At 33.8% G+C, this 23,284-nt stretch overlaps 1 protein-coding gene across 9 annotated transcripts in view; it reads right to left on the bottom strand.

Moving 5' to 3' along the window:
* Positions 1–23,233, bottom strand: part of KIAA0586 (KIAA0586 ortholog) — a 117,645-nt gene extending 94,412 nt beyond the window's left edge. For 2 of the 9 annotated variants that reach the window (XM_057544078.1, XM_057544079.1), the window contains exons 1-9: positions 22,359–23,211; positions 21,387–21,457; positions 15,253–15,322; positions 14,221–14,290; positions 9,088–9,262; positions 8,118–8,339; positions 5,960–6,113; positions 4,546–4,713; positions 3,290–3,413 (exon numbers count right to left, since the gene is read on the bottom strand). In XM_057544078.1, the coding sequence (XP_057400061.1) occupies positions 3,290–3,413; positions 4,546–4,713; positions 5,960–6,113; positions 8,118–8,339; positions 9,088–9,262; positions 14,221–14,290; positions 15,253–15,322; positions 21,387–21,457; positions 22,359–22,614 (1,310 nt within the window). In that variant the 5' untranslated portion in view covers positions 22,615–23,211. Of the gene's footprint in view, positions 1–3,289; positions 3,414–4,545; positions 4,714–5,959; positions 6,114–8,117; positions 8,340–9,087; positions 9,263–14,220; positions 14,291–15,252; positions 15,323–21,386; positions 21,458–22,358 lie in introns of all 9 variants that reach the window. The other 7 variants (XM_057544076.1, XM_007192935.3, XM_057544077.1 and 4 more) reach the window with 7 other exon arrangements.
* Positions 23,234–23,284: the final 51 nt, after the last annotated feature.

The raw sequence follows: 23,284 nt of genomic DNA, 5'->3' as shown, positions 1-23,284 counted from the left end.
ACTAAGACCCAGCACAGCCAAAATAAATAAATAAATAAATAAAACATTAAAAAAAAAAAAAAGAAAACCAACAGCCTCACAACCACTAAAAAGTCAGAACGAGTTTGGAGCTCCTCAAAAAGTCCCATTCTCAGGGTTTCTCCTTAGACCAGACCCAGAGTTATCTCAGTGAGAAATCCCATCCCCAGGTCATTCTTCGAAAACAGTGCCAATTGTTTAACATCTTAGCTGCTTGAGGGGGTCATGCCAGTTGAGGCAATCAAGAGGGTAAACAATAAACCAAAAATCTGGGGAATGAGATGTCCATGGTGGAGTTCTGAAAAGCTCCAACACATTACTGGGGATCTAGAAGGTCATGTGCATGTACAGGGCTATGTGCCTGCAAAAGAATGACCTAAAAAGGGCCTAATCTTTCACATCTGGCTGACCGTGGGCTCTGTGCGAGTAGGAAGTTAAGGTTAAGACAGACTTATAAACTGCTGGAGCACTGAAGGTGTGCCCCAACATGTACATACACACACACACACACACACACACACACACACACACACACACACACAGAGCCCCTTGCAAAGACAGGGAGACTTATTCATTCAAAGCAGATAAGGAAATCTCCTTCCAATCATTAGCAGACTTAGCTAACCAAATAGAGACTTGCTACACATGATAAAGAATTAAAATTATAGAATTAGTCCAGGAAAATCACTTAACAAACAGCAACAACATGAACAACAACAATCAGCAATACCAACAAACGCTGGTTGGGGGTGGCAGTTGTTGGAAGAATCTGATTTCCAGAACTGGCACATTAAAATGTCTAATTTTCAACAAAAATGTGAGACACAAAGAAACAGGAAAGTATAACTCAGACACAGGAAAAAGCATAGTCAGTAGAAACTGTCCTTGAGGAACCACAAATATTGGACTTACTAGAGAAAGAACATAAATGAGCTACTACAATTAAAGGAAAGTATAAGAATGAAGTCTCAGGAACTCCCTGGTGGTCCACTGGTTAGGACTCTGCGCTTTCACTGCCGAGGGCCTGGGTTCAACCCCTGGTCACGGAACTAAGATCCTGCAAGCTGCACAACACGGCCAAAAAGAAACCTAAAAGAATGAAGTCTCACCAAAGAATATCAATAAAGATAAAAACTATTTTTTAAAAAATAGAAATTCTGAGAGTTGAAAAATACAATAACTGAAATGTAAAATTCACTAGATGGGCTAAACAGCATATTCAAATTGGCAAAAGAAAGAATCAGCAAATTTAAAGATAGATTAATTGAAATTATCCAGTTTGAGGAACAGAAGAAAAAAAGAATGAAAAAAACTAAAAGCCTCAGAGACCTGTGGAACATCATCAAGCATACCAACATACAACATAGCCCTAGGAGAGAAAACAAAGGTCATGTGCACTATTTAACTGTGTGAAGAAATAATGGTCAAAAACTTCCCCAATTTAATAAATATTAATCCACTCATCCAAGAAGATCAACAAAATCTAAGGAGGATAAACTCAAAGAGATCCACACTTAGCTACACCATAGTCAAATTGTCAAAAGCCTAAGACACAGGGAGAATCCTGAAAGCAGCAAGAGAAAAATAACTAATTATATACAGTTTCCTCAGGAAGATTAACAGCTTACTTCTCATCAGAAATCATGAGGTCTAGAAGGCAGTGAGATGACATATTCAAAGCACTAAAAGAAAAAGAGTGTCAACCAAAAATTCTACATCTGGCAAAACTACTCTTCAAAGGTAGAAACTAAGACACTCCTAGATAAACAAAACTGAGAGAATTCATCACCAGCAGACCTACTCTACAGTAAATACTAAAAAGAGTCCCTCAGAGTGAAATAAAAGGACACCACAAACTAACTCAAATCCATGTGAAGAAATAAAGAGTACTGGTAAAAGTTAACTACATAGGTAAATATAAAAGACAGTATTAAATTATTTTTGTTTATAACTCTTTTCTTCTATCGGATATAAAAGACAACTGCATAAAGCAATAATTATCAAGCTGTATAGATAAACTTATAATGCAAGAAGACATAATTTGTATGACAATAATAGAAAGAAAAGGGGAGGGAATCAATCTATATCAGAGCAAAGTTTTTGAATCCTATAGAAATCAAATTGGCATTAATCCTAACTAGATCATTTTAAGTTAAGATGTTAATTGTAATTCCTAGGGCAACCACTGAGAAAATAACTCAAAAAATATAGTAAAAGAAGCAACAAGGGAATTAAAATCTTATACTAGAATATATCTATTTAATAATAAAAAAAAGACATTATGGAGGAATAGTGGAATAAAAAAAGACCTAAGATATAAAAAAACATATAACAACATGACAGACATAAATCTTACTTTATCAGTAATTACATTAAATGTAATGGACTAAAATTGTAATGCCTTCTTATGAGATTACACAAAATGTGACTCATTTAGTTTTTATTATTGTAGTTTTCATGACATTCAAAAAAAAATTATAGTGGCTTAGATTTACTTGACTTTTTAAAAACTCTTTATAATGTAAAGTTTCAAACATACACAAAAGTAGAAAGAATAGTAATAATGACCTCTATATACCTTTATTTAACTACAAAAATAACTAACTTATGGGTATTCTCATTTCATTTATACCTCCAACCCAGTTTTCCCCACCCTTCAATGGATTATTTTTTTAATTAATTAAATTTATTTTATTTTTTTATTTTTGGCTGTGTTGGGTCTTCGTTGCTGTATGCGGGCTTTCTCTAGTTGCGGTGAGCAGGGGCTACTCTTCTTTGCGGTGCACCGGCTTCTCATTGTGGTGGCTTCTCTTGTTGCAGAGCACGGGCTCTAGGTGCACAGGCTTCAGTAGTTGTGACTTGCAGGTTCTAGAACGCAGGCTCAGTAGTTGTGGCGCACGGGCTTAGGTGCTCCACGGCATGTGGGACCTTCCCGGACCAGGGCTCGAACCCATGTCCCCTGCGTTGGCAGGTGGATTCTTAACCACTGTGCCACCAGGGAAGCCCCTACAATGGATTATTATTGAAGCAAATCCCAGATATCATTTCATCAGAAATGAATAGTAAATAATCCACAGTTTGAGAAAATTAGATGTATTCATAATTATATTATAGAAAAGAGGAAAGATCTATTAGCAGAAGAAAATAGTAACTAAATCTAAGACAATTTTTAAAAGCAATGTTTTAAATTCACTAAAATTTCTAAAGAAATTTTAAAAATATAAACAAAGCTCTTTTCAATGTAGCTTTTATTCCAATCTCTTGTTTTTACCTGTTTCTCCTCTCAGGATTCCATCCTATTTTTGATCTAGTTAGTAAGTTTTTGTCTGAAGATTCACTTATTCTTGTCAAAGAATCATAGTTATTCAAAATCTGTTCCAAGAGTCCTACATTTTCTACAATAGAAGAAATACAGTATCACTTTTCAAGTACTAATTCATTTCTCTTTTATATACTATCTCACATATATTTGTACTAAATTAGTTTCATGTGGTGATGACCTACTCAACTTACAATGTAGACTATACATACATTCATCAATAAAACTAAATATTTATAACTCAAGGAAACTATACCGGTAAAATTTTAGGCCTGAATTTATTTCCATCACAGAAAAAAGGAATTTGAATGAGAAGTAACATCATCACAAAGCCCAGTAAACTGAACTATTTTTATAAACAGTAAAAGGGAGATTTAACTATTTCTTCACAACAACTATCAGTTGAAACTTCCTTTTAGCCTCATCTTAGCAAAATTTTTTTTTTTTGGTGAGGTTAGTTTATTTATTAAAAATTTTATTGGGAGATGCAAGAGGGAAGAGAAATGGGAACATATTGTATATGTATAACTGATTCACTTTGTTATAAAGCAGAAGCTAACACACTATTGTAAGGCAATTATACTTCAATAAAGATGTTTAAAAAAAAAAAAAAAGATTTTATTATCTTTTAAATTCCTTAAGATTCTTTAATTGTGTCCAAGACAAGACTGGAATGCATTTAAATGACTCCAAAAATGAAAGCTTATATTTAACATTTTTACTTACTTTTACTAGAAAGGCTATATTTTAAGCATCTATAACAAATTATTACTTCCTGTCACTTATAAAGGTTATTAGCACTTTTTCCAATTGAACACAATAATAAATGTTAAATTTCTCTGAGTTTTAGTATTTAAATTCACACTTAAAAACAATATAAGTAAACATGATAATCAACCTTACCTTCTATAAAGCATTATTTTTTATTTATTAATAACAAATTCTTTTCATTAAAGGTTTAAGTAATAACATGTTGAAGATAGTCAGAATAATTATAAAGGTATATCTCCAACTCCTTCTACAAAGAATCTAAAGAAGCTTGATTTGCCCAGAAAGTATCATTTAAATACAAATATTAAAAATAGAGATCCCACTTCAGTTACTACAAGGCACATTAGAGAATTATAAATCATGAGTGTAGAAATCTGTTCCTAAATTGAGATGGGTCTAATAAAAGTAGTGGGTGCTAATTATAATTGCTTTATTACCTGTATGACGTGACATCTCCATATTTTCTTTTTTATCTGTAGGATTTTCCCTCTTTGATATTTTATCATCCTTTGAAACAGGTACAGGAGCAAATCTGCGAGGTGCTGGTGTCTCCAAAGGAGATTTCTGTTTATCAAAATTGGTATCTTCAACCTCTATTGAAGGTGCTTCAATAGAAAATAAAGAAAATAATAAATTTAACTTACTTTTTAAAAACATTTAAATTGTAATATTACTCTTCCCCATATTTTAAAAATAAAACCAAAATTATATAGGATACTCAAATTATTAACAAATATATAGAAATAAGTTCATCCTCACTAGAAATCAGAAGAATATAGACTATAAATACTTTATACTTATACCTAATAAATAAGAAAAAAATATGACAATATTCAGTGCTATTCAAGTTGTGGTGAAAAATGGCATAGCCAGACACTGCTCATGGCAATGAAAACTGGTAAGACCGTCTGGTGCTAAGTATAGCAAGTCTTAGAATTTTTATATACTTTGATCTAGAGAGATCCCACGTTAGTGATTACAAGATACATTAGACAACTATAAACCGTGACCGTGGAAACCTGAGTTCTGGCTGTAGCTCTGACACTTTCGCTCTCAAGCCAGGTGACCTTGAGCAGGCAGTCATAACCTTTCTGGGCTTCATCTTCCTCCCTTTACAACGTAAAAACTGACTCACATTACTTCACAAAAGTTTTGTAAGACCCACTCATTTGTGGGAAACGTAAAGCACCTTGCAAGTATAAGGAACCTTTAACGTGTCTGTAATCCAACAATGTTCTAACAATCAAATGTCAGGAATATTGTACTACATGGATCTGTATATCATTAAAGGGATAGGCCCTTGATTTTCATTAGTTCATTATTCAAATATCAATAATTTGGAGATACATTTATTGATATAGTTTAAATTCCAAAGGTGTAACACAAATAAGCTATGTATTCCCTCGTTTTTATAAAGAGATTTTTTAAATTCCATTAAAATAGACTTGCATTACTAACTCTTTGAAAATATTTAGAAATAGTTTCTAATTGTACTCAGATGGTTTCTCCCCTGACAGAATCAAGAAAACAGTAAATATCCAGTTTGTCAGAAAATTGGTGAATTGATGACAAGCATTTTTGATGCTAGATAAGTAAAATTTTTCTAAATTTATATAGAAGTGCTACTGACAATTTATGAAAGTTATTAATTAAAACCGTTAAGTAGAACATGATCCATAACTTGACTGAACAAGTTTCAAAATAATCTAAAACTTACCTGACCTAAAAAAAAAACCTAATTTTATAAAACAAAGACTTAGTCTCTCACAACCTTGTAAGTTTTCAGCTTATATACTGTAAAGAGCATTCACAGCTGGCATTTTTTATTCATAGAAAACTACGTATTTGTACCTTGTTTGGAAGCAAAGGTGTTATGTGAAGATAGATTACTGCTACCAAAATTCAAATGGTCTGGTTTTACAGAATACTTTTCCACTGCTCTAGAAGGGGGCACAGTAGCAGGCTGAAAACTACTAGTCTTGAGTGCAGCACTAATGAAGTGAGTCTAGAAAACATAAAATTACTTTGTTAATTTCAAATATCATTTGAAAGTGTTAGATGCCAAAATACCTTGAAATTTATTAGAAGACTTGAAAACAATCTATTAGATTTAATAAACAATGAAAATACATACATTACATGCAACTACCCACTGCAGCAGCAATGCCACTGGAAGCATATAATAGCACTTGGGTTAAGTCTGGCTCTGCAGTGTGGCCCTGATCATTTAATTTATTCTAAACCTCAGTTTCTTCCTTTTCACCTCAGAGACGGCTCAAGAGACACTGAAGCAGGGTAGGAGAGGACCAGGAAGAAGGGACCCTAGCCCTAGACCTCTACTTAAACCAGAGAATTTAAAACCAAAACATCTCAACTTTTATATCCTAGATGGTAAGATTTTATTTTAATTAAAGGTTTAAAAACCATTGATACAAAGCACTCAAATAAAATAGTAGCCGCGCATAGTAGCATCAGTAATATATGCATTTACATATAAATGGAAACTATAGTGACAACACAGTTTTAACACTATTAAAACATCTGAAATGTGTAAGTATCTTAACTAATAAAACTGATTTTAAAAGAGTTTTATGCTAGGCAAAGAAAAAACGAAAAGATTTATAGTTTTACAGAATTCTTAAAAGCGTGTTAAGATCACTCTTACATGAAGAAGGGGGATGGACTCAAAAAGAATTTCATTTCATTAAGCATTAACTGAACTACTACAATACTCATTGAAAGTTCAATTTTCTCTGTAGTTATAGGCTTTATAAATAAGATGTCTGAATTAGCAAAGATTCCATTCTTCTAAAATCAGAAAGTTAATAAATTATGCATTTATTTATGGAAGGATAAATGAATGGAAGGCACCTAGAACTACCTTAAAAAAACTCAATGTGCTTTTCAAATGTGTCATCTCATTCTATCCTGAACCAAAAATATTTTCTAGGTAAAGAAATCAAGGCTCAGAGAAGCAAAGTTATCTGTAGACTGGGGACCAGCACTCTGATAGGCCCACTCCTAGCCTCTCCAGATGACATGCTGCACACTCAATTTTAGCAATGTATGGAGTACTTACTAAAACTTTATTTTATATGCCCATAATCATTCCAATAAAAATAATATCTTAATCTCGTGAAAATTTCAAGACAAGCTCTATTAGGAAGTCTTGAAAATAATAGGACATTAGTGTTCACTCTGTGATCTTATATTGAGGTATGATAAGCTTATTTTTATATATTCTTCTGAATGTTATATTTTAATTTTATTTTTAAAAGTTTTTAAACTGCATACTAAGTAGGGAAAAAAAGTAAATTAAAATCAGTGCATTTACGATGCCGGTCATTCACTCATTCAAAAAGAAATTATACTGAGTACCTGAGTGCTGGGTAGTATCCCAGGACTTAGAAATTCCAAAATAAATAAGAAACTATACTATTAGGTCTCTGTGAGGATAACTCTTCTTTTTATAATAGCCCAGTGCCTCATATTCAAAAGGCATAAGAATGTTCATTCTTTTTAATTAAGTAAATGTAGAAGCAAATAAGTATACTAGGTGGTTCTCATCCAAGGGTGTGCAACAGAATCATTAGAGAGCTTTCAAGGATTCCCAGACCCCATCTGAGACCTGCTGTCTCAGACTTTCTGAGAGGTACAAGCACGTGTATATTTATAAAGCTCTCCAAGTGAGTCTTATGCACATTCCCAGGCTAAGAGCCACTGATGTAAACAAAAAACTGCAATGCGATAAACGCCCTTTAAAAACACCGTGAACGGAAATACCACAAAAGAAGGAAAAGCCAACTATAAGGAGAGGTCTCACAGAGCTAGACATCTGAACTAGAACATGCAGAGTTACCCCCATAGAGGAAAAGAATTCTGAACAAAAGCAAATCATTATTTAAGAACTAAAACTGTTACAATCTCCTGAGCTATTGCAATAATCAATGAATATTAGCTTAGAGATCCACGTGATAAAAGGTCATGGAATGTGTGATCCCTTTATTACCTGAATATCTATTTGTTGTTGCTGCAGTTTTTCAAGATGCCTAATGCGCTGCTCCATAAACACATTCATTTGCTTTCCATGATCACGACAGTGTAGTTTCTCATGTTCATTCTGAATGGTTGTCTGCTGCTCTGTAACACGTTGTAGCTGTTTATCAGTCTCCTGTAACTTATTGAGTAATTCTGTAACAGTACTGACCTTTGCTTCCAACTCACTCTGCACCTAAAACAGTAAAAATATCCAAAGATATCAAAAATATGCTCAGTTACTAGAAAGGTTATATAAAGTGATTGGTATTGAGAAATTATCGAACCAGAGCTTTTACCCTCTAAATTTCTGATGATTTTATGCCTTTATTTTTAGAATCACAGAAATAAAAGGCAGAAGATAGCTATCCTTAAGTAGATCTTTTCTCTCATAAAAAATACCAAATTTGTCACATACAATTTTTATTTCTTAAGTGGAAATTAAATACTTAATGGAAATTTAAAATACTTAAATGGAAATTAACAAGAAGGAAATAGCAAAACAAAGTAGCTTTCGATACTTCACTAATCTGAGGCTGAGTTAGGTCAGCAGTCTTGGCTCTCCCACCTATTAGCTCTAAGACCTTATTGCTGACTCTGACCTGTTTCTTGTTTTTCCCACTTGCAAACTGAGGGTTTTGGCATAGATGGTCTGTATGGTCCCTTCTAGCTCTAAAATAAGGATGACCAACCATCCCAGGTACCCAGGACTGAGGGGTTCCCAAGATGAGATTTTTCAGTGCTAAAACTAAGAAAGTCCAGGATTTTCTAGAACTAACACAGGGATGAGAGGTAAATCTCACAACTTCTGAGAAATAATTCACAACTACAGACAGCAATATCCCTAGCCAATGGCTGGACACAACAATTACAGAATCAGTTTCTAATAAACATTTTTACATTTTACAAAGTAGTAATGACTATCTGGGAAGAAACAGATATACTTTTATCAGTGGAGCTGCTGTTGCAATGGCGGCAGCAGTTGCTGCAGCCACCGTTGCAGCTGAATCAATTCCACTGGGTGAAGTTCTATTCTCCTGAATAATAGGGTCCTTTTCTGCGCTGGCATCTTCTAAAAGCTGTACCTTTACCTCCTTAAAGACAGGCATGCTTTGAGCTCTGTAAATAAAAAAGGAATAAAGTCTATTCAGTAACCTATACTGAACCATTAGAAGAAATACCTACAAGTGGTAATCTGCTGCAGGTGAGTTTTCTTGATTTTTTAAAAAGTTAAATCCCTATTTTTCGCTATCAGCATCTTATCAGTCATTTGGTTAATGAAATCTATTAAGGCTCAGGTCACTACACACTAAAGAAATAAAAAGGTAATTCCTTGAAGGCACTGATAATTCAGAAAATATGACTTATGTATGTGGAAAAGACATGGGCACAATTACAATGATTTATAGTCAAGAAGTACAAATTTTAAAACATGCAGAAAAGGCTCTAAGAATTTAGGTATCAAGTTTTACTCCCAAAGTAACACAACCCAAGAGGGATTGTTAAAACTGCTGAAAAGATTTTTTTAAATTCTAACTCATTTAGATTTAATAAATGTCACCTAGTTTATTAAAATGGGCACAAAATACACTACTAAGCAGTCTGGATTAAAAATGAGTCCAGAAAATAGATACATATTCACAATAAGGCATTTAACTAAACACCTAAAAAAAAAAAGAAAAAGACTGGTCAATTTTGTGCTGTATTTGGCCTAAAAGAAATCAAACAAAACACTGACAAAACTGAAGAGTCCCTAAGGTAAGTCTAAGTAAAATCAACAGGAATGAGCTCCATCTCCAGCTGCTGAACTTCCACCCTTTGATTTCTGAAGAAGGCCACAGAGCTCTTAAACTTACTCCTCATTGATGCTACCTCATCTCTATTAAGAGCGTCATTTTTCTCTCATTCTCAAAATTTTGCAGTTAACTTCTCTATCCTCCATTTACCTTCTCATGCGCAACTGAGTCATCAGGTTTTGTCAATTATTTCATCACAATTGCAGGACTAGTGTCATGGAATTACGGAGGTAGGGGGAACCCAGTAGCCCATCTTTCCTAATTTTCACATGAAGAAACTGAGGTCCATAGAGGTAACGGGATTTACTTGATCACGTCACAGAGCTAGTAAGTAGCTGAGTTAGGACCAGTTCCCAGAGATCGTCCCGTGACACCAAGCTTTCTCTCTCAAAACAGCACTTCTCCCTTCAGACTTCTGCTCTAGTACAAAACCATCATCGCTTGTCAACTATTTCATTCTTCCCGTTTCTAGTTGCTTAAAAACTTTCCACACACATTTTCCCACCATTCAAAAATCTAAAATCATTCCTTATAGACAACTGCATAGGCTACTTTCCTGTTTGGCCTTCCACACACTCCATCCTCTGGCCCTGCCCTATACATACTGCCCTTTTCCTCCCAAAACCACCTCTCTCCTGAGTCACACTGCTCTCACTGACTACGCCATGCCACTCCCACAGCTGACTCCATGCTTTTTCTCACTCTGTTCTCTCAACCTTCTTCACCCAAATTCCTCTATCCTTCTCCTCAAGATACAACAAAAGCCTTACCTTTTTCAATAAGCCTGTGCTTATAACACTTCCTCTTGATCTCTCCATTAATTACTTTTGCATTTGTTTCCTATACCACACAACTGAGGCTTGATAGTCAGCCATCCTATGGTTTAAATGTCTGTACAGAACAGTTTAACAATGTATTGAATGTTTCCTCTCACAGCTCTAATCATGCATTCCTCCATATATCTACCTATTCTCTCCCCAACCAAGCTCTAAGCAACCTGGGGTGGGGGGCCGGGGACTTCTTTTATACCAAACAGCAACTAAGAAAGAGCACATAGTAGATGCTCAATATATATTTAGCTGACTGAGTGATGTACTAAGAAAATGTAATTCAGATAATCCGTATCTTTTAGAATTTCTGTCTGAAGTCTGAATGTGACTTACCCTTTAAGAGCTTTCATTCTACATTAATACATTAAATTGACCAACAAGAAAAATAACATTATAAGGCTAGACATCAACTTCTTCATAGGCTTTAAAATTTTATTTTTTCCAATTATCAAATTAATAAATGCTTAAAGTAGCAAATGAGCTTCTAAGTGTAAAGAACTAGAAAAAATGCACATAACTCTCCCATTCAGAAGAAACTGTTTCCTTCTAGTCTTTTTCTAGAACTTTCTTCTTTATTCCTAAATCCTCTGAATCTGGCATCTATCCCAGTGCTACACTGAAACTGCTCTTACCAAGGCCATTAATACCTCCTCTTCCTCAATTCAATGGACACTTTTCAGTCCTTATCTTTTTTTACCTCTGAGCAGCTATCAAACTTAGAACCTCATTTCCCTTGGTTTTGCTAAGACCATACTCTCTTACACCTCTGGATAAACTTTCTGAGTAGCACTTAGAAGCCACATTGCTTTCTTTGCACATCTCTTAAAGGTTTGGTTTTCTCAAAGCCCTACCCTATGCCATCTCTTTTCACTCTCACACTCCCACCGAGTCACTTCAATCACTTCCAGAGCTTAGACTACTATCTACATACAGATGACTTCTACATATGGATTTCTAGCTTAGACCCCTTTTGTGAATTTGACCTTTATATTCAATTTCCTATCAGACATTTTTCACCTGGATGTCTCATAGGTACCTCAAACCCCTGCTTACGTCTAAAATGAAATTTATTCCCCCAAGGCTTCCCTTTCTCAATGAATACTACTACTGACTATGCATTTATACAAGCCAAAAATCTGGGATCCATCCTTAGCTCCTTCCTCACTCTCACATCTAAGCAGCAATTCTATCTCCAGATCATCTTCCAAACCTGTGTACTCCTCTCCAGCCCAGCATGATTCCCACCCTCACATTCCACCACTCCCCAATGTACTCAGGACCAATCTAATTCATCTCTTTAAAAGATTCCTGAAAAATTCATAGTCAGCTGGTTTCCTGGACTCCAGTCCAGTCCTCTTCCAATCCATTTTTTCATAACTACCTGAGTAAGCCTTTTAAGAAAAATATATCATACTTTAAAACTTTTAAATGATTTGCCGTTTCTCTGTAAGTCCAAATTTCTTTAAAGTAGTTTATAACCTCACCCCTTGCTTACCTCTCTAGCCACATGTAAGGACATTCTACCCTTGTTCTAGACACTCTGGACAGACTCTTCATTCCTCAAAGGCTCCAGCTGATTACCTTTTATCACAGCTTTACAGCATATTATAGTAGCAAATAGGACAGATTTTCCATCATTCCATTTCTGTTTCTCCAAAATTAGCTATTCTCAACTGTGTGCATTCTACATGTATGTATTCTTAACAGTATGTGTATATATTCTCAACTTGTGTGTCCTTCCAAGTAAATTTTAGAATCACTTTGCCAAATTCCATCCACCATTCTCCAAAAAAAAAAAAAAAACAATTCAAGTGACACTGACTACAGCAAAATCTCTCTTAACCCAGTATGAGAGTCATTTTATACTTCTGACTCAATTATTATTCTCTACATTGCAATGAACTTCTGTTCACTAGGAGGCCCTTCCTAGTTTTTCTGTTTTTTGGTTTTTTAAAAAAATGCTGTTCATCCACCCTGAAATGGGGAGAGATCTACTGTGAACAGATAAGAGGAGCAGTGTTCACAGTTACCTCTCACGGTCCACTTGTATATAAACAACTTCTCCCTCTCAGATCTGAGAGTTCTGACTTGAAGGCAAGTTGATAAAGTCTCTATTATGGTTACAAGCAGCCACTTCTACCTGGGGTCAGCTGGATGGAAATGGTAATCACTTTCTCTCCAAATGAGTCAGATGTAGTCTGCAATTTTTAGTTCAAGTATAGAATTTGGGAGACTGCACTACTTCCTCATGCCCTTACTTTTGCCTTTTCTTATATATTTACAAATCCCAGAATACAATTTACCATCCAAATTCTCCTCCTAACCACCATATCACATATTGGGAACTGGAGGCTGATCAAATGTAAAAAGGAAAAGCACCATTAAGCAAAACAACCAGTTGTGAAACTCTGGCTGGCTCAGATCACACCCTTGTAGTTTGGAGGTAATATTTATTTCGTTAGTGTTGCCCAGAGTATAATATGTATACCATGGATAACTACAGGTGAAAAAAGAATAAACTTTATTTTAATAGTTATATACTTATTTTCATTGTATTATTAGAAATACTGACTTTCCACTTATAGAAGTAATCTAAAATTTCCTTTTTGAATAAAATGAGAGTTCAAAAGTAAGTAAAAATTTTTCCTATTTTCTAAGGGGCATCCCAGGCTGCTCTGGTTCAGGAGTAGAATACATTTAGCCTAAGAATATGTATCTCATTCCACCGCCACTAATGATAAAAAAAAAAAATTCCTCCAGTGATATATTCTTTCATGTTTAGTATGGTGCTGTGGTCAGGGTTGGTTCTGTATTTCACTGGCATTAAAGATAAAGTTGGGAGGAAGCATTTGAATAGAGTAGTAGCCACATTCCCCTTCACTCCATCCAGATGCTAAGCTTGTCCCTTTCTCAAATCTTAACCAGAAAAAGTCTAAATGTCCTTTGATAGTAAGTAGTAAGTATTACATATTTGGAACTACTTGATTACTGCTATAAGCAGTAGAGTGAGGTGACTAAGAGAGGACTCTAAAGACAGACTACCTGGGTTTGAATCCCAGCCCAGTGAATACTTGCTAAATGACTTTGGGAAAATCAATCCCTCTCTACCTCAGTTTCCTTATCTATAAAATGGGGATTCTGTAAAATTGGGATAGTAATCGAATCTATTTCATTGGATTTTGAGAGAATTAAATGAGTTAATGCACATAAAATGCTTAGAACAATACCTCTTCAATAATAATAATAATAATAATAATTGTTAACAGCCACTGAATATTTTACACATGCCCAGCACCATGAAAAATTCTTTATACATATTATCACATATACATATTTCACACATTGAAAAACAAAACTTTTTCCTAGGTGCAAAGTATAAATAAAGCTCATTTTAGAGAACCATATAGAAACACAAGAAATGGCCCACCTATTTTCTGTAAATGAAACTTACTTTTGTTTTAAAACTGCTCTTAGAGCATCTTTCTGTCCCATAGTGTACTGAGAAATAAAGATGTCATTTGCTGCAAAATCAAAACACAAAAATATACTTTAGATTCCTGAAAATTTATTAAATTTTGATAAGCTACTCAAAGAAAAACTTTTTTAACTAAAAAAAATTTTGGGGGATTCAGCAATATGACTTCTCAATTTAAAAAGGTAAGGAACAAATTAAATGACTGAGTAATAATAGTTATAACCCTAGACTGTAGGAAAAAAATTGTGTAAAAACACCTGGGGCCAAATTAGAGACATTTGTTCAAACTCTAACAATAAAACTGCTTAGATGAAAATAAAACCAACTACTTTTAAAATGTCATTAAATAAATTTTTTCAATGCATATTTTAATCTATTATCTTATGAAAGACTATACAAAACTTGAATTCAGCATGTATAAACAGGTATCAAATACCAAACCTATGCAATATGTTGGCAATAATAAAAGTATCCTTACCATTACAAACCATTTTCTGGACTTTAGAGATTCCATTAGTAGCTTAATTTGGAAGGAAAAACTAATTAAAAATGAAAATAATAAGAAAAAACTATAAGGCTGTTTAATGAATATCTAAAAAAAAAATCAATGAATGTCTAAAAATCTAAAATTCTATCCTTACCAAGGAAATTCTTACATGTTACAACATAAATTAACCATGAAGACATGCTAAGTGAAATAAGTCAGTCACCAAAGGACAAAAACTGTATGATTCCATATATATGAGGTATAGTAGAATTTATAGAGACAGAAAGTAGAATGGTGGGAGGGGGAATAGAGTTAGTATTTGATGAGTACAGAGTTTCAGTTGGGGAAGATGAAAAGTTCTGGAGATGGACGGTGGTGATGGCTGCACAATATGAATATACCTAGCATTAGGTATATTCATATTTAAGTGTACAGTAAGAACTGTACACTTAAAAATGGTGAAAATGGTAAATTTTATGTTATGTATGTTTTACCAAAAAAAATCAAATCTATCCTTTTACCTTTTTGTCTGTTGTTCTCTTCTGTTTTATCCAAAGGCAACACTTGCCCTGCAACATCTTTAGAAAAATCCTTTAAGATATGAAAGGAAGAAATGAAAGGCTAAATAAACTTTATAATGTATTATTTATCAATTACCATTTACTAGCCATGTGACTACTGTGCCCTGGGAGGAGAGGACTGTGTGTCTTACATGCTTAATTCCCAGCACCACCATAATGCTTAGGTACCTTGAAGCTACTCAAAGATTTGTTGAATGAGTAACGAGCTGTCATCAAGTGAACGAATGGGTAAGTGAACAAGCAAGCAACTGTGACCTTGAAATTCAGATTCAAATCCTGATTTGGTACTCAGCAGAGCAACTTATGTAACATCTCAGTGGCTATAGTTAAATGTGAAAATGTGATTCACTGTGAGTCAAATGAAGTTCGTAAGGATGGTCAATGCATGGCACAATATCACAAATTAATCACAGTATTGTTTGTCACTAAGCTATAATGTGGTCTCAGAAGACTTCATTATGTAAGTGACACCTACTGGCAAATAGCTTTCTGCTCACATGTGTAACCCTAGACTTCGCTTCTAAGATTCTATTCAGTGCTAAGACACCATGACTTTTTAAGTACTAGGTTCAGTCAACATTGCTTCATCTTCCTTACACACACATTTTTTTCCCTTCTAAATCATTAAAGGGAAAAAAGAAAATCATAAAAGAAAACTGATCCAAGCTATCTGCTGATAACAGGTGTTAACTTCCTAAAAATAGCCCATGAGGCTAACAATACAGTAGAATGTATCTGGGAAATTAATGTAAAGAACTCCCACAAATCAGTTAGAAAAAGCACAGCACATAAATATGTAATTCACAAAAGAGTAAATACAGGTGGCAACATAATGAAAAAAATTTCCCCTCCACTAATAATAAAAGAAATAGAAAATAAAACAATAAGATGCCTTTTTCACCTATCAAAATGGCCGGGGTTTTTTTGGTTTAATTTTAATGCTTTGTATAAATAAAGATGGGGGAAATAATTCCACTAATTCTTACTCATGACCTTGCTGGTGAATATATACTGATACAGTTTTTCTGGAGGCAATTTAGAAACATTGCAAAAAAATGTGCATAATCTTTTATCTAATAATTTTACACCTAGAAATTAATACAAGGAAATGAGCTAGGATATATACCAGAATGTTCATCACCTGGTTGTATATATTATAAAAAACTGGGGGAAAAAAACCTTAATGTCAAGTGACAGGAATATGAACAAATAAACTTTGGTACACACATACACTGAAATTCTGTGAACCCATTAAAAGTTCCTAGGAAAAAAATCAGTGGCATGCTGTTTGCGGATGACATGATACTATACATAGAGAATCCTAAAACTGCCACCAGAAAACTGCTAGAGCTAATTAATGAATATGGTAAAGTTGCAGGTTACAAAATTAATGCACAGAAATCTCTTGCATTCCTATACACTAATGATGAAAAATCTGAAAGAGAAATTATGGAAACACTCCCATTTACCATTGCAACAAAAAGAATAAAATATCTAGGAATAAACCTACCTAGGGAGACAAAAGACCTGTATGCAGAAAACTATAAGACACTGATGAAAGAAATTAAAGATGATACCAACAGATGGAGAGATATACCATGTTCTTGGATTGGAAGAATCAACATTGTGAAAATGAGTATACTACCCAAAGCAATCTACAGATTCAATGCAATCCCTATCAAATTACCAATGGCATTTTTTACGGAGCTAGAACAAATCATCTTAAAATTTGTATGGAGACACAAAAGACCCCGAATAGGCAAAGCAGTCTTGAGGCAAAAAAATGGAGCTGGAGGAATCAGACTCCCTGACTTCAGACTATACTACAAAGCTACAGTAATCAAGACAATATGGTACTGGCACAAAAACAGAAACATAGATCAATGGAACAAGATAGAAAGCCCAGAGATTAACCCACGCACCTATGGTCAACTAATCTATGACAAAGGAGGCAAAGATATACAATGGAGAAAAGACAGTCTCTTCAATAAGTGGTGCTGGGAAAACTGGACAGCCACATGTAAAAGAATGAAATTAGAATACTCCCTAACACCATACACAAAAATAAACTCAAAATGGATTAGAGACCTAAATGTAAGACTGGACACTATAAAACTCTTAGAGGAAAACATAGGAAGAACACTCTTTGACATAAATCACAGCAAGATCTTTTTCGATCCACCTCCTAGAGTAATGGAAATAAAAACAGAAATAAACAAGTGGGACCTAATGAAACTTCAAAGCTTTTGCACAGCAAAGGAAACCATAAACAAGACGAAAAGACAACCCTCAGAATGGGAGAAAATATTTGCAAATGAATCAACGGACAAAGGATTAATCTCCAAAATATATAAACAGCTCATTCAGCTCAATATCAAAGAAACAAACACCCCAATCCAAAAATGGGCAGAAGACCTAAATAGACATTTCTCCAAAGAAGACATACAGACGGCCACGAAGCACATGAAAAGATGCTCAACATCACTAATTATTAGAGAAATGCAAATCAAAACTACAATGAGGTATCACCTCACTCCTGTTAGAATGGGCATCATCAGAAAATCTACAAACAACAAATGCTGGAGAGGGTGTGGAGAAAAGGGAACCCTCTTGCACTGTTGGTGGGAATGTCAATTGATACAGCCACTATGGAGAACAATATGGAGGTTCCTTAAAAAACTAAAAATAGAATTACCATATGACCCAGCAATCCCACTACTGGGCATATACCCAGAGAAAACCGTAATTCAAAAAGACACGTGCACCCGAATGTTCATTGCAGCACTATTTACAATAGCCAGGTCATGGAAGCAACCTAAATGCCCATCAACAGACGAATGGATAAAGAAGTTGTGGTACATATATACAATGGAATATTACTCAGCCATAAAAAGGAACGAAATTGAGCCATTTGTTGAGAAGTGGATGGATCTAGAGACTGTCATACAGAGTGAAGTAAGTCAGAAAGAGAAAAACAAATATCGTATATTAATGCATGTATGTGGAACCTAGAAAAATGGTACAGATGAGCCAGATTGCAGGGCAGAAGTTGAGACACAGATGTAGAGAATGGACATATGGACACCAAGGGGGGAAAACTGCGATGAGGTGGGGATGGTGGTGTGCTGAATTGGGCGATTGGGATTGACATGTATACACTGATGTGTATAAAACTGATGCCTAATAAGAACCTGCAGTATAAAAAAACAAACAAAACAACTAATACTAAACTTTCATTGGGTTATTTGTATGGAAATATGTTAATATAAATGTTTCAGACATTACATGAAATTTCTAAAAATCTTATATTTGTATTTGTATGGAAATATGTTAATATAAATGTTTCAGACATTACATGAAATTTCTAAAAATCTTATATTTGTATTTGTATGGAAATATGTATGGAAATATGTTAATATAAATGTTTCAGACATTACATGAAATTTCTAAAAATCTTATATTTGTATTTGTATGGAAATATGTATGGAAATATGTTAATATAAATGTTTCAGACATTACAGGAAATTTCTAAAAATCTTATATTTGTATTTGTATGGAAATATGTATGGAAATATGTTAATATAAATGTTTCAGACATTACATGAAATTTCTAAAAATCTTATATTTGTATTTGTATGGAAATATGTATGGAAATATGTTAATATAAATGTTTCAGACATTACAGGAAATTTCTAAAAATCTTATATTTGTATTTGTATGGAAATATGTATGGAAATATGTTAATATAAATGTTTCAGACATTACAGGAAATTTCTAAAAATCTTATATTTGTATTTGTATGGAAATATGTATGGAAATATGTTAATATAAATGTTTCAGACATTACAGGAAATTTCTAAAAATCTTATATTTGTATTTGTATGGAAATATGTATGGAAATATGTTAATATAAATGTTTCAGACATTACATGAAATTTCTAAAAATCTTATATTTGTATTTGTATGGAAATATGTATGGAAATATGTTAATATAAATGTTTCAGACATTACATGAAATTTCTAAAAATCTTATATTTGTATTTGTATGGAAATATGTATGGAAATATGTTAATATAAATGTTTCAGACATTACATGAAATTTCTAAAAATCTTATATTTGTATTTGTATGGAAATATGTATGGAAATATGTTAATATAAATGTTTCAGACATTACAGGAAACGTCTAAAAATCTTATATGTTCTGGTATAATGTTATAAGTAATAATCCTAGTTATTACTTTAAAATGTATATCTCAGAAATAACTAATTTTCTTGTCAACTGCATTATTATGAACTTTCATCAAATCTTTAACCATGGTCATTTTTAAGTCTTTTGTCATTTACAGACAGTTCTGGGTGTACTCTGATGATTTTGCAAATATGTTCCTATAAAAGGGTTTCATCTTCAAGAAATTCATGGAAAAGACTCTGACAAGTACAGGTTTCTGGTAACTGACTGTACTGCTGAACTGAATGAATAAGCATTTTCAGAACTCTAATGAAAAACTGATGAACTCATAAAAGTGCTAACAAAAGATCAAGATGAAAAAAAAAAGAAATTAATTACATGGGACTGAGTGAACTGATGAGGATGAGTATAATTTTTGTGACTTTCTGTCTGAATTAAAAAAAAAAAAAATCCCACAAGGACTCAGAGGAAAAGAATATACAAATCAATTTTCACTGCAAAGTAAAGGAGCTGTTACAGTGGAGGATTACTGGACTGAATGTCAATATTATGACATAGTATAACTGTGTTTCATGTTTGGTAATTGCAATCATTGTTGCTTTTGTTGTGGTCATCCATGTACAATGCTTGGTGTCAGTCTATTTATCTCTTGTAAAAATAAAATACAGTGTGTGTGTGTGGAAAAAAAAAAAAAAAATCAGTGGCATGCAACGATAACCTTAATACTATTAAATTATAAAACAGTATGGTCTCACTTCATAAAATATATATACACATAGAAAAAAAACTCAAAATGTTAACAGTTGTTGATTTTAGTTGTGGAATTTCTTTTTTTCCTTCTTCTCTTTGTATTTTCTATAGTGATTTTTTTTAAGTTTTTGTTTTCTTTCTGAACATGTGTAAGGATTTGTCCCAAGTAGGAAAAGGTATATCTCATCTTCAGGTAGTAGGGAGAAACAGGTATGAATAGGAACAAATCCAAATAAGCTTAAAAATGTGAACATATCAGACACAAACTGCTTTAATTTTCTCATTAAAATAGCTGGGTCAAGTCAATACACACTATAATCTTAGTACTCATTTATGAAATAAAAACATAATGCAAAAAGATTGCAGTTTATGTTCATGGTAAAATGATAAAGAACTAGGGTTGCTTTGCAGGTATATTTTATATTAGGCAAATCTACACAAAACAAGCTGTGAGCCCGTATTAAATCTAATAGAATCCTGCCTGATGATCTTCCAAAGACCACCCTTTTATCTTCAATTATACAATAATAGCATATCCATACATCTGGGAAATTATTTAAATAATGGAATTCAAAAACCATTAATCATTAAATAAAGCCTGCTCAAAAAAGAAACAAAAAACACCAACCCAAAACTAGGCATTTATTCAGGGACGAAGTACAGCACATTTTTATTGTGAGTTTTTGACAAAGTTCATAAGTAAACAGCTTCGATATCATTCTTAGTTTACTAGTTAAATTGACAATATATAGGTCAACATTATGATAAGTGGTCGAAGTCTAATTAAATTGCATGACCAAACATTATACTTATAATCAAATATTTTCAGCATTATAAATAAAAAATGTTATGATGAGAATTTCATGTTATTATTTCTTAAAGACCTCTCAAAAAAAGAAGTACACAAAAGGCTTCAGAATAGTTTGAATGATATATAATTCACACCTCACTTTTTCTTAAATTATGTTATTACAGCTGCTTTACCTTTACCTTACAGTTTGTAAAAACATTTCTTTGGTATATGAAATTTAAATAAAAACAAGGTCTGTTGCTAATCAAACAAAACTTTAAAAAGCATTATTTGCCAATACTTAAAATTTTAACATGAGCATAATTAAGAATTCTTTTGCTTACACTTTCTGACACAGTGGGATTTTCTAATGGAGGCTGCTGATAATTTCTGGCAGAAGTTAAGTCTGATGAACCTAACAAAATAAAGGAATCAATTTTAGTGATTTTTAAATCAGAATGTTACCTTTTGAAACTGTACAAACATAATTCAAGAACTATAAACTCCATATTAATGCAATTAATTAAATTGGAAGCCACTCTTCATGCAAAAATCTTAAAATGTACTTAAATATATCCTGATGAAGGTTTCTACATCTGGCATTTTGGAAAATAAGGGCTCAGAACTGACAATCAAATGAGATAAGTATAAAATGTTATAAAATATATCATTACACTATTGGATTTGGACAAACTATGGGTACAATCATTTGCCAGGAATAAAACATGCGCATGATATAAAAGCCTGATTTAACAGCAGGCCTATGTTATGCTGTACCCCTCAAAAGCAGCACTATAAAAGCTGCTTTATTTATTCTTTTGTTTTTTGCACTTATATTCATTAATTTGATTACCAGTGAAGTGGGTAAAGCATATGCTATCTTCACTTTCAGGGAGCTCCAGACAAGTGAATTGGGACATGGAAGCCATCAAAAGGCAGAAATTGTGCTTTTCTACTATCCAAACAGAAGGTAAAAAGCCAGCACTACTGGTGAAAAGTAAGCACATCACACTAGTTGAGTGTGTCCATCACAGATGTGGACAAGAATAGTGTGCCAAAAACACGCAAAGAAAAAACAAAATACGAAATGTTTTATTCATTCTATCTATTCAATATTATTCGATGTAGACTGTCGGTGCCTGGCCATTTTCCCAGGAAAAGGGGTCACTTTTCAAACGCCTATACAAACTAGACATATATTTAGGAATTTAAACATTAAAAGTCCTCTAAATTTTGAAGCACAAAAAACGAAATGAAAATAAAGACTAAAGATTTACAGAAGTGAAAACTGGTTGAAACTATTTGGAATCACATACCACATAACGTTCCATTCAAGCTCTTCCCAGTTCTAACAGGAAGACGTTTATTTGCAGACAACGCTGGAGGAACACGGGACAACTCATATTTCAGCAAAGCCAAATTATCTCCCTGATTTGGAGAAACTACCTCACGAAGTCTCCTCGCTGGTATTTTAACCTTTTTTTTCTTTTCCGGGTTAAACTCAGAGCCTTTCATATCACTGGTAACAAAACTAGTCCCACAATTATGAACAGAATTTTCTTCTGGGTCCATAAAACTTCAGAACAAAATTTTCACCGCTTTTAGGATTTCGAGGGGGCAGGGGTAGGGGAGAAGAAATAAAGTGGGAGTATGATAAAGAAAACGTGAATTTCAAGTGATTTTGAAACATGCAGTCATCAACTTTTAAATAAAACGTCTCAACAGACTATGCACAAAGCCAGAAATTTCAATTTGGTATTTAATCCAGGATTAGAGACGACTAGAACATATTTACCCATTAATCCCACTCAGTCTTTTTATGCACCATGCCAATGAATCTGAAAGTGAGGATGGCAAGAGAATGGCCGCATAAGCAATAATAACAATAACACAGAGCACTCCCCAACCGGAGAGATGGCAGTGCAAAACCAACCAGATGTGGAGGCGGAGTTAAAATTTGAGAAGAGGGAGTCAAGCAGGTAAAACCGAAATGCTATTTTTTTCAAAATCACCCACATAAGAAGCTTAATAGCTTTCTTCAGCCAGAGTCTTACACACCCCTCCAGAAGCAACCATCAGACACCTAAGTTCACCCCTCTGCGTCTTCCGAACCCTCGGCAGCAGAGGAGTCACAGGTCTAACCTGACAACAGCTTCAGTTGCCCGCGGGTCAACACCTACTTCCTTTTAAACCCGCCCTTCAGACACAACACGCATGCGCGCCATGAAATCGTCCCAAATAT

This window comes from Balaenoptera acutorostrata, chromosome 3 (assembly GCF_949987535.1).
Source record: "Balaenoptera acutorostrata chromosome 3, mBalAcu1.1, whole genome shotgun sequence".
Classification (NCBI taxonomy): Eukaryota; Metazoa; Chordata; class Mammalia; order Artiodactyla; family Balaenopteridae; genus Balaenoptera; species Balaenoptera acutorostrata.
This window is presented reverse-complemented; position numbering and strand designations above follow the sequence as displayed.